The sequence below is a fragment of the Mizuhopecten yessoensis genome, unplaced genomic scaffold (assembly GCF_002113885.1).
Source record: "Mizuhopecten yessoensis strain PY_sf001 unplaced genomic scaffold, ASM211388v2 scaffold8131, whole genome shotgun sequence".
NCBI lineage: Eukaryota > Metazoa > Mollusca > Bivalvia > Pectinida > Pectinidae > Mizuhopecten > Mizuhopecten yessoensis.
Window position 1 is genome coordinate 843,497 of NW_018407394.1, and position 14,695 is coordinate 858,191.

The 14,695-nt window shown below is 35.7% G+C and overlaps 1 protein-coding gene across 2 annotated transcripts; it reads left to right on the forward strand.

Annotated features, from left to right (window-relative positions):
* The first annotated feature begins 910 nt into the window (after positions 1–910).
* Positions 911–14,128, forward strand: LOC110455110 (hercynylcysteine sulfoxide lyase-like). Of its 2 annotated transcripts, none has more exons than XM_021505054.1 (8): positions 911–1,073; positions 5,920–6,062; positions 6,920–7,036; positions 7,744–7,857; positions 8,350–8,502; positions 10,615–10,820; positions 11,094–11,252; positions 12,930–14,128. In XM_021505054.1, the coding sequence occupies exons 2-8, from the start codon at positions 5,960–5,962 to the stop codon at positions 13,128–13,130; spliced, it is 1,053 nt and encodes a 350-aa protein (XP_021360729.1). In that variant the 5' UTR covers positions 911–1,073; positions 5,920–5,959; the 3' UTR covers positions 13,131–14,128. The 2 variants fall into 2 exon arrangements, with proteins under 2 accessions (XP_021360729.1, XP_021360730.1); XM_021505055.1 differs by having other exon boundaries at positions 6,954–7,036.
* Positions 14,129–14,695: the final 567 nt, after the last annotated feature.

Sequence of the window (14,695 nt, forward strand, 5' to 3'; positions counted from 1 at the left end):
TGAATAACCAAAAGGCTCAGGATGTTGATATTTAGTCAGTAGCATGCTGGGATCAAGGACTACTATGTTTGTTAAAGTGAATGACTTTGACTTATATTCAAGGTCACAGGGGTCAAATTTGTTTAAAATCTTTAAACGACCTCTTCTGAATAACCATGGGTCCCAGGATGTTGATACTTTGCAAGTTGCATCCTGAGATGAAAGGCTATAACATTTGTTCAACATAATGACTTTGTTCGACTTTCAATCATAGGGGTGAAATGTTTTAAAAGAAATTAACAGGATCTTTTGAATGAATTTTAATCATAAATACTGATATTTTTCCTGTAGCTTTATTTTAGATCACTTTTAAGGTTACAAGTGTGAGACTTATACCAGGTGAGCGATGCAGGCCCATTGGGCCTCTTGTTGTTTACTGTCAAGGAAATTATAATGTGAATCCATGGAATAAGAAATCGATCAGCATCCGTTCGTTTTATAATTAGACATGATGGATCATGTTATGTTCCATGTTTCCAGGTGTCCAGAACGAAACAATAGCTGTCATTAGACCTTTACCTCGCTGAAGCGTGAATAACGCCATATTTGAAGCAAGTTTCAAGCCACTGAACTTTTTTTCACTGCACATACACATTCAGATATAATAAAGCTGACGAAGCCAGAGTTAAATGGCACTACAGTAACCGGTGGGATTGGTGGGGAGGGGGAGTGGGGGGTTAGGTGTATATAATTTTGTGTCACAATGTTCTAACCAAGGCATGATACGAGTTATCATCTACACCTCTAACCGTGGGAAAATATCGCTTTCAGAACCTTTCAGTATTTGTATTTTCTCATGCGTATATCGTAGGGTTGAGTACTTCTGTACTTATATGAATCTATCATTTGTTGGATAAGCATATGTCAAGCAGGCTGTAAAGTTGTTAGACGAGCATGAACAGTCTGCAAAAACAATTCCCCGAATTTTGAAACAAATTACGACAGACAGACTTTATTCTAGAGGCGGGATATACGTTCATTAATCATGGGTATATAGGTGCTGTTCCAAAATCGGTGATTACGGCCGAGCAAAGGTGGGTGTACATTTGTATTACTTTGAGTGTTGAAATAACGTTAGTACATAACGCTGACATGATCAAATTCTGTTGTTCTCTTTCTCGTTGATAAGGACAATGATAAATTTATTTAGAATATCCCATCCGCTTTGTCCAGTACAATAGCAAGATTTTAGAATCAATGTTCACTGAGGTTACGAATTTGTTTACAGTCCTCTCCAAGACTTGATAGGATTGTTTCCTGTACTTAAACCACGAAACTTAACCCCAAACAAACTTAGAGCGTTTTCAATATAAATGTTTAGTTTTCTAGAATTTAAAATTTAGCAATGTAATATTTAGACTTTTAATAAGAAGAAAAAAATCACCTTTTTAATCTTTCTACAGCGATAGTGAAAATNAATACACATGCGAAAACTTTCTTTTAACAATAGCAAATGTCATCGTTCCCGTGGTGATATTTCTCCGGAACTTGCTAGTAATAAGCATATTCTTTACTTAGGAGATTTTACGAGATTGTTCAAGACAAACTTCCTTATCGTTACGTTCAATTTAAACCCCCTAAATGTTCGAGGACAAACTTGGCCAGCTATATTCCACTGTATGATGTAACTAATAGGTGGTCCCCTGCAGTATGGGGTATTGTTTCCTGTATCAAAGTTGATTATCTGCCCCCATCGCAACACTTTTGATCTTTGTCTTTTTGTACTTCTCTCTTTGTTTTTATTCGCATCGATAGTGAATCTGTAGGCAGCCATCTTTATATGAATCTAAGCTTTGGATTTCAATTTTTGGGGTCTCTAGCATCAACCATGAGTAAAAGAAGGCATACATGGTGCAGTGTAGTTCATATTTGTTTAATTTATTAATAAACAAATTGTATAAATGCAAACATAGAAACGCAGGGTAAAGACAATTGCATTCTATCGTCAACGGATTGTACTCAAATAACGAGACTTGGTCAAAAGACCAGCATGGTTAGTGTTCACTACACTCAGTGTGTAAAGTCACTTAACCGTGTAGTGTGTATTACTATTACTATTGCAAGTCCAAAGGCAACAAAAGGTGGCTGGGCATTTTGGGGTTAACGTTTCCATCATAGATCTGACCGTCCACGCGTGACGTCGGGACGACAAGTTAGGAAAATTCGTCTTACCTTTTTACGTAATCGTCATCTAATGCAGCTGAAACCGCTTGTAAGGCGGTAGCCACTCATAACCGTCCCATTCATCCCAAAACTGTGAGAAATCGATTGCACGAAGCTGGTCTGCGGATACGTCGTCCTTACGTTTGTCCTTCCCTCACTCGTGTACGTCGCATGCATCGTATGGCTTGGTTGGCGGCACATGCTCCTGGAATGATGATGATAATGATGATGATGATGATGTAAGAAATGAGTGAAGTAAGGGAGAAAGTGTGTGTTAGAGAGTGTGAAATTCAAAATCCTGTTTCGTATCTATATTATAAAATGTATTAGGAAAAATAAAATGATAAAATAATNTAGCTCTCCCTCAAGCTCCTGCCCCGTGTACAGAAATGGCCGAGTTTGTTCCAGCCGATCTTAATGACATCAATATCGATTAACTTTTTGATGATTTTGGAGCAGACTCTGACTATTCAGTTACAAAGAACTCTCTGAACGTTCAACGCACCAATCAGGGCAATCACCCCCAAATGTTCCACAATTGCAGTGTTACCATTATACAAAATCTCACAATGAACAAATGAGAAAATGTTTCAACGATCTGTGTGATATCTGTGTGGGACAAAAAGACTGTTACATGTTATGTTTTTGTTATATAACTAATATTATTTTCCTTTATAAAAGTTGATTAAATTTGTTAAATATTCATATTGTTTTGTTATGCATTACATCACTTTCATTTTAAGCAAAAAGGGTCCTCGATGCGATAAATTCGTTATATAGTCAGTTACTGACCCTCTACAGAACCATAGAGGGTCAGTAAGATGTATAGGAGGCTCGGGCTCCGACCTCGCCTCCTATACATACACAGTAATAATGTATACACAGTGAGATTTAACTAAGCTGAAGAAGGGAGATATACAGATATATGATCAAAAAATTAACTTGAACTTCAATTACAGGAAACTTTGAGGGGGAAAAGTACATGCATGCATAGTCCCTTTATTTGTTAAATTCGTTTTCATCTTAGGTGTATAATTAAGTTGACAAACAATTTTGATATCACGACTGGAAAGAAATTCCAGAATACATTTGAATGTAGATTCTCCTTGTTATGAATGGTTCACTCCTTTTTCAAATTATTCAACCAGATCAAAATTGCCGGGATAATTGTTGTTATCGTTCCGAACAAAGCCACCTTAAAATATTTATTTGAGTCATGTGGTAGACTAAATGCTGATAGTCCCGTAATGTTATTTGTCCTCTTAAATATGTATCTGATGTTTATTGGTATACTAGTGTGTTATTAGAAAGATATTAATATATAAAATACCCGTAACATCTTGTACTAAGTAGACAGTCAGTAAAATCAACAGTAGAAAAGGGGCAATAAACATTATGTAGTCGAATACTATGGAGATACTTGTATTACATCTTTTATATACAGACACATGTAGACCATTATATATCTTTGCTTTTGGGTTCCATATTCTTGCTTGAAATCAATGTATTTTTTTCTAAATACTGTTAATCAAAAACTATTCATGGACATCCGGGAATCGCTTTTAAAGTACCGTCTGTTGACTTAACAAATAAGTTGCGTGACGTTTACTTATATATGATTTTGTTTTGCGAGTTAAATGGCACTACAATTACCGGTTGGATTAGTGGGGAGGGGGTATTAGGCATAAGTAAGTTTGTGTCACAATATTTCTAACCAGGGCATGATACGATTTATCATCTACACCTCTACTCATGTGGACATATCGATTTATGAACCAACTATCCAGTATTTGTATTTTCTCATGTGTAGATCGTAGGGTCAAGCGCATTCTCCTTTTCCATAGTCCGGCCGGGTATGACATTGTGGTGATGTGCCGTGACGTTAAAGCCCCCCGAAAAAAAAAAAAAAAAAAAAAGTGTACTGTACTTATATGAATCTATCATTTGTCGGATAAGCATAATGTCAAGCAAGCTGTAAAGTGTATAGACAAGCATGAAAAGTCTGCAGAAACAATTCCCCGAATTTGGAATTTAACCAAATTTAACCCGAAACAAACTTGGTGCTTTTACAATATACACGTATTTAATTGTTTTTTAAGAAAAACAACGTTTTTAATATTTCTATAGCAATAATAAAAATACAAATGTGAAAATGCTCTTTATACCAAAGCATACAGTATCGTCCCCGTGGTGATATTTCTGCAGAGCCTGCTCGTAATAAGCGTATCCTTTACTTAAGAGATTTTACGAGATTCAGCTCGTTGGTGTCTATCTAGGAAGCCGTCTTCATATGAATTTTAGCTTTGGATCTCCCCCTTTTTGGCCTCTATCATTACCGATGAGTCACATACGAACAACACAGCTGTATGGTGCAGTGCAATTCATTTTTGTTTACTTTATAAATAAACAAATTGTAAAGATGCAAGTATACCGAATGGAAAAAGAAACACATGGTAACGTCAACGGATTGTATTCAAAAATTGAAACTCGGTTAGACGACCACCGTGGTCAGTGTTCACTACACCTAGTGTGTAACGTTACGCAACCGTGAATTGTACTGTACAACTTGGAAGAATTGTGAAAAAGCAAAAACCACGCGCAGAACAATATTGAAAACTACGACAATACATCTCGCATACACCTGGGTACGTGGGTCATCTCGACGTCACGACAGGACCACTTGTCTTACCTATTTGTCGTCCTTACGTTGGTCCTTCCCTCACTCGTGTAAATTGCATGCGTCGTATGACTTGATTGGCGGCACATGCACCTGGAACATTTCCAATGAGGCATTGGAGACGATTTTTGCTTTCATAAATGAGTTCTGGTAATCGCTTTGTCGTCCTGACGGTCGACGTCGTGAATACCGTCGTCGTTGGGAGCTTCAGCGACGCATGCATTATCGGCAATTCAACGGCTGTGAGTTACCCGATACTAATGTCAACAGATTTACATTGTATTTGGAGTACCCTCCTATGAACTGCAATCCCTTGACAGCCTTGGTTCAATAACATATGAATTTATTGATTCGTTAATGAAAGATGCCTCTTTACTGCTAAATAGAAAACTTATACACGACACCTTATACCATTTTGCCAATTATAACAAACGTTTGCCCTGCGTTTCCTTTTCCCTTCAATACACATGTATCTTTCATTGACACAAATTGCTAGGGGGAGAACATAAAATACCTTGTCATCTGGATTTGTAGATTTATGATATCAACAGTAAGAAAACGTAACAGTAACAGGTGAATGAAAATCGTCCATACTTATGTGCATAACTTGTGATGATAGGATTATCAGTACTCAGTCTCATCTGGTTTTACAGATGTATTGATCTATCTCCGTTTGATGTGATGCGTTACCTATTTCTTTGATATCTACAATCATTTGTTTGCGAACTCGTCATTGGTTTTTAACGATTCATCCACGAATTCATAGGTTCACAAAGTAATTACCGGCTCGATATAAATCAATTCTCCGTTTGAGTGGGTACTCGTTGTCCACGAATAAATGTACCTACAGATGATGTTTGGGCCCCACACTGATGTCACAGTATTAATATTATATTTGTCATACTTATTAATCATCGTCGAAATAATAATAATATCCTGTAGTGAGATTGTGACTTTAGTCTATATAACAGGTCTTTTATTGTGAAGTAAAATGTAGGTGTGATCCACGTCTAATGGTGCTTTTTCTTCTTCTGGTTCAGATTCCAAGATGAGGTAAGAAGGCAACCTACCAACTTCTTCATGAGGAAGAAGCTATCTGCATGGAAAAAAGGTCGGGACTCAGTGGCCGATTTTCTACAGGCCGATCCAAAGGACGTTGTTCTTGTTCCGAATGTCACAACAGGTATACATTTAAGTGTTCCAAAAGTTTGGCATTGCTTTTGTAGTAACTTGTCTCAAATTAAGATTATCGGTATTGCCATACACCTGTAAGATCTGTACAAATATAATTAGAAAACAAATGTTTCAAAAAAGTACAAATTTCCAAATTTTTAATATTTCATTTAAGCATAGAATAAATATCACTGACTGCAGCAAAAGATTAAAATTACCCCAATTGTAATATTTGTAGCATTGATTTCATGATAACAAATAAAAAAAATCAAAGTTTTTAAATACGATTTCTCGATTGTACTGTAAATATTTTACAGTATTTTGACAAAAGCGTGATCGTAGTGTGAAAGTGTTTTGATAGTTTCGTATTAGTATCACGATAGCTCTGCAATAGTTTAAATGTTATTATTCATGTTGTCATATCATATGTCATGTCAGAGGTTTTACGACACTTACATTGTCTTTCGTTACAGTCGTGTAATGCAAACGTGTCCAACTTTTTACTTTCAACCTTGCAGAAATTACATAGTAGCTCTAGATTTGCAACATTATCTTCGTATGATCTTAGCTTTTGCAAAGATTCATACCGCAATACGTACAGTCGTTGAGATAAACTGTTTGGTTACAATATGATCATAGTTGTCACAAAGACACAAAAAAATCTAAATCAAAGACGTAATTATGACAGTACCTGTTAATTTTTAGACACAGGTGTATCGCCCATTTCAGTATCTGATTTAAATGTGTATTCGTCCATGTTGACACCATAATCTATACAGCTGTCCTTGATTTTGTTAAAACTATTTAAATGTGACAAAGCAAATATTCCGTTGTAACTGTAACTGTCCTAAATCTGATGTTTTGCAGGCATCAGTACCATTTTGATGTCAATTCCTTTTAGAATGGGGGATACCATCCTGGTCACCAATCAGGCATTTCCAGCCACAAACAACGCATGCGCACAGATCTTACAGCATCACAAAGGTTAGCAAATTGTTCTTCATAATAGTTGGTGTGCAAACACCACAAACACATCAACCACCATACAAAGCACACACATCTAACACACGAGAAAATGTTCACAGGTACTCTACCCATGCACAAGTGCACGTGTTGTTGCCAAATTGAAATATTTGTAACATACTTAAGATTTTAAATGCTAAAAAGCATTTATTCTATATAAAGTACAACAGTTGAATCATACATTGACTAAATAGCCAAAGGCGTAGTAAATATTTGCTTTGTTTGGCGTTTTACATCAACTTACTGAATTTGAAATCGGTTTGTCATTACTGTGTAAGGTGATGTATCAAAGCTCAGTATAAGTTAGTATCATATCATGCGTTTTAAATGTTCTGATGATATTGCCCGTATCTTCATTATTTTGTAACAAAGTGACTTTCATAGTTTACTCTTTTGTCATGAATGATAAAAGATTTATTATTTTAGCTTACGCATTTTTAATGAGTATCCTCAAACTAAAAACGTCTTTGTTATTGTTCAGCATAAAAGAAAAAAATTCTAGCATAAAAAAGTTGATTAATATATTGTTAACGTTCCTTGAAGGGTGATGGAAATTGAAAAGCACAATTGATAAAAGAATGCAGGAGTATTGACAAATAAATATTGTTAACATAATTACTTTATTATGAAGCAGGCTAAGTGTAATGTTTGTGTAATTCTACAAACAGGTGTAAAGACTAAAGTGGTCAACATTGACGTACCTATCCAGGATACAGCTCAAGTAGTCAACCTGTACAAAGAGGCGCTGGACAATGATGCGAGCGTCCGAGTTGTTGTTATTGGTACAAGTACATTATGCAAGCATTCTACAGTCCTTTCAGAATGTCCTTTTCATGCAATATTATATGGTTTTGTTTAGTTTTGTTTAATTTTGTTTAACGTCCTATTAACCGCTAAGGTCATTAAAGGACGTTCCTCCATGTGTGTAATGTATGCGTGCTTGCGTGGGAGTATGCAGGAGACAGGGTATACTGGTGTGCTTGCCTCCTTGTGATAGTGCTGATCTAATCCATATTAGAGTACACCAAACAAATCCCCAATCCTGCCTTTTTTTTATCATTAGTCGCCTCCTACGATGCATGCAGTGGGTAACAGCACGTGTATTCTTTGCCCGATTCCCGTCCTGCAGGGGTGGCAATGCTATATGAGAGTATTACCTCTCCTTCTAAATAACTGTACAATTAAATTCAAGCTAGAAAAAAAGAACACATCAAGTTGCTTAATTTTTTTCTTTATGTCTTTCTTTATCTATTTAGTCATATATTTGTTTTTAGATTATATAACTTGCTTGTGCGCTATGCAGCTCCCGGTGACAGAAATTGTACAGCTATGTCGGAGGTACAACGCTATTACCGTCATCGATGGTGCGCATGCCCCTGGACATGTTCCGCTTTGTCTTCACAGAATGAAAGCTGACTATTTCACAGGTACTGATATACAGCTAGTTATACGTGCTAATTATTTAAAAAAAAAATGAAACTTGTCTTCTTTAGCATGAATTCAAGCTTAAAATGTCATTAAAAATGATAAGAGACAATACGTGGAAGTCAGCAGAAATACTGACTAAGTAACTATGCAACTATATACATGTATAGCCATGCACTCAACTGTCATACATTTATAACTGTTCGGTCAACTGTGTATTCCACCTGTGATCAAATGGTAATGTCAAACCAAGAGAAAACTTTCAAATTAACGAAATAAAAATACTGTACATAATCATATAATCAAGCTAGTAAAACCAGTTACGATCGATAAGAAACATTAAACGTTACAAGCGACATTAATTGACATAATCAAGTCAGAGCTAACAGCACTTTTTTGTTTTAGCGTTTTAGGAGGCGAGCACTCGAGGTAAATCCATTGTACGCTAGAAATATTATTTTGTTTGCGATTTCAAAGCATTGAGATGTTGTTACGATAATTGCTGCGTCTCTTTCTGTGCCTGATGTCATTGTTTGATTATTGCATTACTGTGATCATTTCGACATACTAACTCAAAGTTTCAAGGTAAAAACTCAAAATTTAGATTTAATAACAAAGGCAATGCCTTTTAAGCAGGGGCGGACCTAGGATTTCATATAGTTGGGCGACCTTGCGTCGAGCCACACTTTTAGAAAGGGGTTCTTTGGGCGAAGTCCTTGTTTTGATAGGGGGAAGAAGGGGGAGCAATACAACCTGAAGCTGTAGAAATACAGGTAAAGATTCTTTAGGTCACCTGAGACAAAGTCTCAAGTAAGCTATTGCGATCGCCTTTTGTCCGTCGTCGTCCGTCTTCCATCGTCCGTCGTGCGTCCGTAAACAATTTACATTTTCGACTTCTTCTCAAAAACCCCTAACCAATTTCAATGAAATTTTGCAGAAACCTTCCATGGCCACAGGTCAACAAAAATAGTGGCTNGCAACATTTATTATGGCAAATGATACTTTGAATATTACATGTTAATAACTTGATTGGAATTATAACCCTGAGTTGACAGTTTGATACTTTGAACATTTTGAGCCAGCTCTACCCCCAAGGACGCACAAAGGAGTCAGTGTGCTAAAATTTCTTCATTTTCCTTGTTTAGAATCAAGGTGCTAAATTCAAATACTTTTCAGTCTTAAATCTGTATGCTGGATATTTTTGTATTTTTTTTTTGATAATACTTCTGTTCATGTTTTAAAAATATAAATCAAGTATCTGTATAAATATATGAGAACTCGGGTGACTGTAAAGGCCCATGAGCCCCTCGTTTATATAATGAGCATAACCAATACAGGGATACTGCTTTCACCTCAACCGCAAAGCCTCTCGAGAAGGGTCTAGGATATATATGCCTGAGAATGAAATCTAGAAGCGCTTTGGTGCAATCTTGGGGATTTAATAATGTATTTAAGCTAAAAAATTTAATAATAATTGATGTACTGTGGATTTATTTCAATCAAATTCTGTCCAATCCTGATCTTTGTGTAAACTAGACAAAGTGGTCTTAAATTCTTTAACTTCATTAATTTGTTTCCGGGTCTTATGTTTTCCATACAATATTAAATATACTCTCTGTGAATCTACATCACATTCTGTTCTAGTTCTGTTCATTTTCATGTTTCATTAACAAAAATGTTAAGGAAAGGGTGATATTCTAATGCTAATGAATTTGCTAATTCACAGAGAGAACATTTATGAATATATAGAAAGTATTAGACCGGGAAACAAAGCCAGTTTACAGAATAAACAGAGTTCGGGTTTGATAGATGAAATTACAGAATTAAAGACTAAACACTATTGCTGGTCTACACAAAGATCTAGACTACATATAATCTTGTTCAAACTGTTAGTATCCCGAAATTTCGAGAAAATAGGAAGGCATTTAAGTAGAATTTCGAGTTAATAAGTCAAGATGTCGAGTGGGTCTTTCACAATTTCGAGTTATTAAGTCGAAATTTGAGGTTTTTAAGTCGAAATTTCGAGTTATGTCGGATTAATTACAAGAAATAATGAAACTTTTTTTTCCACGTGGACCTAATGCTCTTCCGTATACCACATTCCTTCATTTCAGGATCTTTTCATAAATGGATGTTTACGCCATGGGGGTGTGCATTTGCTTGGAAGAATAAGAAGGTTGCTTTCCCGCTGAGATCCCTCACGTCTTCATCTCCAAATGACGACCTTGTGTCACAGTTCTGTCTGCAAGGCACTAGGGACGAAAGTTGTTACAATGCCCTACCTACCGCTGTAGCATACATCAAAAGTAAAGGAGGACTAGTGAGGTGTCAAATACAAACTAAATTATCTTTATCTCTCAGAATCTATATATTTTACGAGGAAAGTTGATTGCAGAATCTAAATTACCATTCTTGCAATCAGGTTTGGATCAAATTAAGCATAAACAAAATGGATTTAATCACACTAAGCCCTGTTCACATTGTATGCCTTGAAGTTTTTCTTCTATGTCAAGAGATAACAATTTACAACTTACACCAAGTTGATAAGTGATCTTTCGCGTATTTATTCGATCATTTATTTATTAATTTGTAGGAGCGAATATCGGCATACAACACGAGACTTTTACAGATGGCGTCAGACCATCTGATATCGTTGTGGAACACGAGTAAGCTACTGATCCCATCCTCCATGGAGCCCCCGTTCCTGAGGTTGATACGTCTCCCAGAAATCCCTGGCTTCGGGACCTCCAAGGTAATCAGGAAAACTGAAATATTTCCTGGCAGTAACACAACGTACATTCATTCATTAAATATATTTAGTAAAGATTGCAATAAAACAATAAAATTATATTGGTTAACTGATTGCAAGATCTCTTCGTGTGCACATTTATATCAATCTCGATATATCACATGTTTTACTGTAGTGATGTACAGAAAAAGTTGATGTTTTTCGAATACTGTTTTGTTTGAATGATACATTGTTTTTGAATTGATATTGCAATTGCACAACAGTAAAAAGATTGGATAAATCGACGTAGTTGTTTTGGTTTGTTTTACATAACTACACAATACTGTGAGGACATCGTAATATAAACTAGCAGAGAACTGTGGTATTGCTTTGCGTAGTTCAATTAAAACGGCACAAATTATTGTTGTCAAGCGAGACAACATCAGAATATGGTGCTTAAAGAAAACCCAACTTATCCTAACATTTCTGGATGAAGTACTGTTCTCACTTTGCACTTTCAAAATGTAATAAGTAGAAAATTATCGGTTTTCCTTTGAATACCATATGCATAAATGACTATATTCTGGCATACTCATGACAGATACGCAGTGTTCAACAGGAAACCATTAGATACTATATATATAGAGGGTACATTTGTATGTCATAAGTTTCCCATCATATTAGATTTATGATACAAGTTTTGGATTTTTCAATGAGGCAAGCAAATATGAAAAATCTAAAACGAGTATCATAAATCTTATATGTATAGATTCCTTTTATCTTATAATACAAAGCAAAATGTATAAGTATAATCTGAAACGAATATTTTGCACTTGGCCGTCGTGACGTCATTTCAGGAGTGATATTACACACGTTACATAAACATAATTTATGTGATGTCTTTATGACACTGCATAACACAGTATTCATATGATAAATATATTTCTCTCATTTCCCTGTGTGTAAGATGAAGTTGTATAGGATAAGAAAGGGTGTAGGAAATGTCTATCTTACATCCCATTTCACGTGACGTGACGTCATAATGGCTCAACAATGACGTGACGTCACGAATTTGGAACTCTCTGATGCTGCAATGCGGAAAAGGCGACGTGATGAATTCAAAACCGTTTTCGATACATTTACCGTACACGTTACAAAGATGTGATTATTTTTTCTGTGCAAACCTTGTTTGCAAATATGGGATACCTTAATCTGGCTGGCTAATTCGTTTTCGTCTAAAAAGCTCAGGGGAAAAACTGATATTTTCAAAATGGTGGCCAGTCCAAACGCATTTTTCATGGTTTCTGGGCTTATTCTGGTGTCTGGAATGAGAGAAAAATACACTTTCATGCCCAAGGGTGTAGGATAATGAAATTCCGCCCTCGGGATTTTAAAATTTGGCAAAACCCTCGGCACAGCCTCGGTTTTATCAAATTTGAAAAACCCTCGGGTGGAATTTTCCTATCCTACACCGATGGGCATAAAAGAGTCTTATTATATTACATATATGCACAATAGTAGACACAAAACATACCTAACAGACATGCATTGCATGGAAGATAGAAATAAGTTTCAAACATGATTAATATCTGTTACATACATGGTAGTGAAACCATATTTAAGGACTTATTTCATTTATATTATTTTAATTTAAATACTTCATGTATTTCTATCACTTTCGTGTCTTGTTGTTTTTAACAGGAAGATGCCGATTCCCTGATGGACCTCATGTACGAAAACTACCATATAGACGTCTGTCTGAAGTCCGCGAACAACCAGCTGTATGTCCGTTTGTCTGTCCAGATATACAACTGTTTGGATGATTACAAGATATTAGGGGAGGCCGTTATATCGTTGGTGGGGAAGGAAAAAAAGGGGACTCTGGATAGCGACATTATCTAGCAGGTTGATGAAGTTAATATGTCATTTCCGAGACACAAAATGTACAAGTTTCTGGAACAAGTCATGTGATTTGGCAGTCACGTGGTACATAAGGGGCCATGTATACTTCAAGTGTAGGTAAATTAATAACAATGTAATTTCGTCTAAGTGTAAATTTGGTAACGGAAATGGCAGAAATTTCATATCTTTCATGAATGGTATATCTACTGACTAGCGCTTTCTCGTTAGACATGAAGTCGAGAACTGCACAGCAGTGTATTAACATATTGTTGTAACAACTTGACAATTATTAGATTATTTGTGTTTATCGAAAGTACACAGTCCCCTTCCAAGTGACATGCGTATCTACAATCCGGTTGATCAAAAGAGGAAACGTGTCTCGCAAACGACGTATTTAGAAAAAACAACATATTAATCACTTGGATACACATACACAGACGCCACAACCCTTCTCTACTACTATAACATTATTATAAGAACAACATGTAACGCCGTTTCACATGTTTGGATTACATGTGAATATAGATCCCCCACATCGTATATCTACTCTGCCTACTTTCTCTTTCCATTGTAATAAACTATTATGTCTAGGTAAAATATAAATATCTATAGAAGATAATAGGGACCTTAGTGTATATTTTAGCCTCTTCATGAAAAAACACCTGTGTTGATTAAAATAGATGTCCAACGTATCCATCAACTTCCTTTTCTTGATGAATTGTTCCGGGAAAATAAAAATTGAGAAAACATTAATTCCCTCATCTGCGAATCTTAAAAATATGTAAATCATAATCTCGAACGGCAAAGATGATCAGGGTGCAGGTCGGATGGTGAAGTGGAAAGTGTTCACGCTTTTTACCAAGATGGCCAAGGTACGATTCCTCGAACGGACCTGAAAAAGTATGGAGTCACCTGTCCGATCACGTAGTTTTTTGGTTTCCTTCAACATCAAGACCCTCAGGGCGCTAACATCCGGGCATGCAAGAGTGATTAATATAAGTTGAAATAAATTGTTTCAGAATTGTTGTGAAATAAAAAAAGTTTTAAGAAAGGTTCGATACAATGTATTATGTATTGTTATTGAACATACAATTTTCTTTTTCCTTGAAACAGAACTTCAAAATGGTGTAATTTGGTTTAAATTTTACATTATCAAAAATTACGACACAAAACTAAGTTAAATGGAATGTAATATAATGAAAACTACTTGCCTCAATGATCGGGTACAACTAAAATTCGTTGACTCAATAACTCGGGTTAATCTAAAACTCATTCACTCATTGAAACTGAGGTACAACTAAATATCACATATCCTGAACCTTTCGTCACAACTTCAACTCACATACACTGAATATCAGTTGTTATTTAAACTCACACATACCACACGTTCAGTTTCAAATTTAACTCTGGTAGAGAACTTGATATTACAACTAATTCTAAAATAAAATTAAGTTATAACTGAAACTCACATATAGTTAAATTTCAATGACAAACTAAAAATCACCTACACTAAACATTAAGTTACAATATAAACTTATATTTACTGATCTTCGGTCACAACTTCA

Coding starts and splice junctions, on each gene's coding strand:
- LOC110455110 (XM_021505054.1), top strand. CDS start 5,960: ATGAGGAAGAAGCTATCTGCATGGAAAAAAGGTCGGGACTCAGTGGCC. Junction 7,037..7,743: donor GATCTTACAGCATCACAAAG/GTTAGCAAATTG, acceptor TTCTACAAACAG/GTGTAAAGACTAAAGTGGTC. Junction 10,821..11,093: donor TCAAAAGTAAAGGAGGACTA/GTGAGGTGTCAA, acceptor ATTAATTTGTAG/GAGCGAATATCGGCATACAA.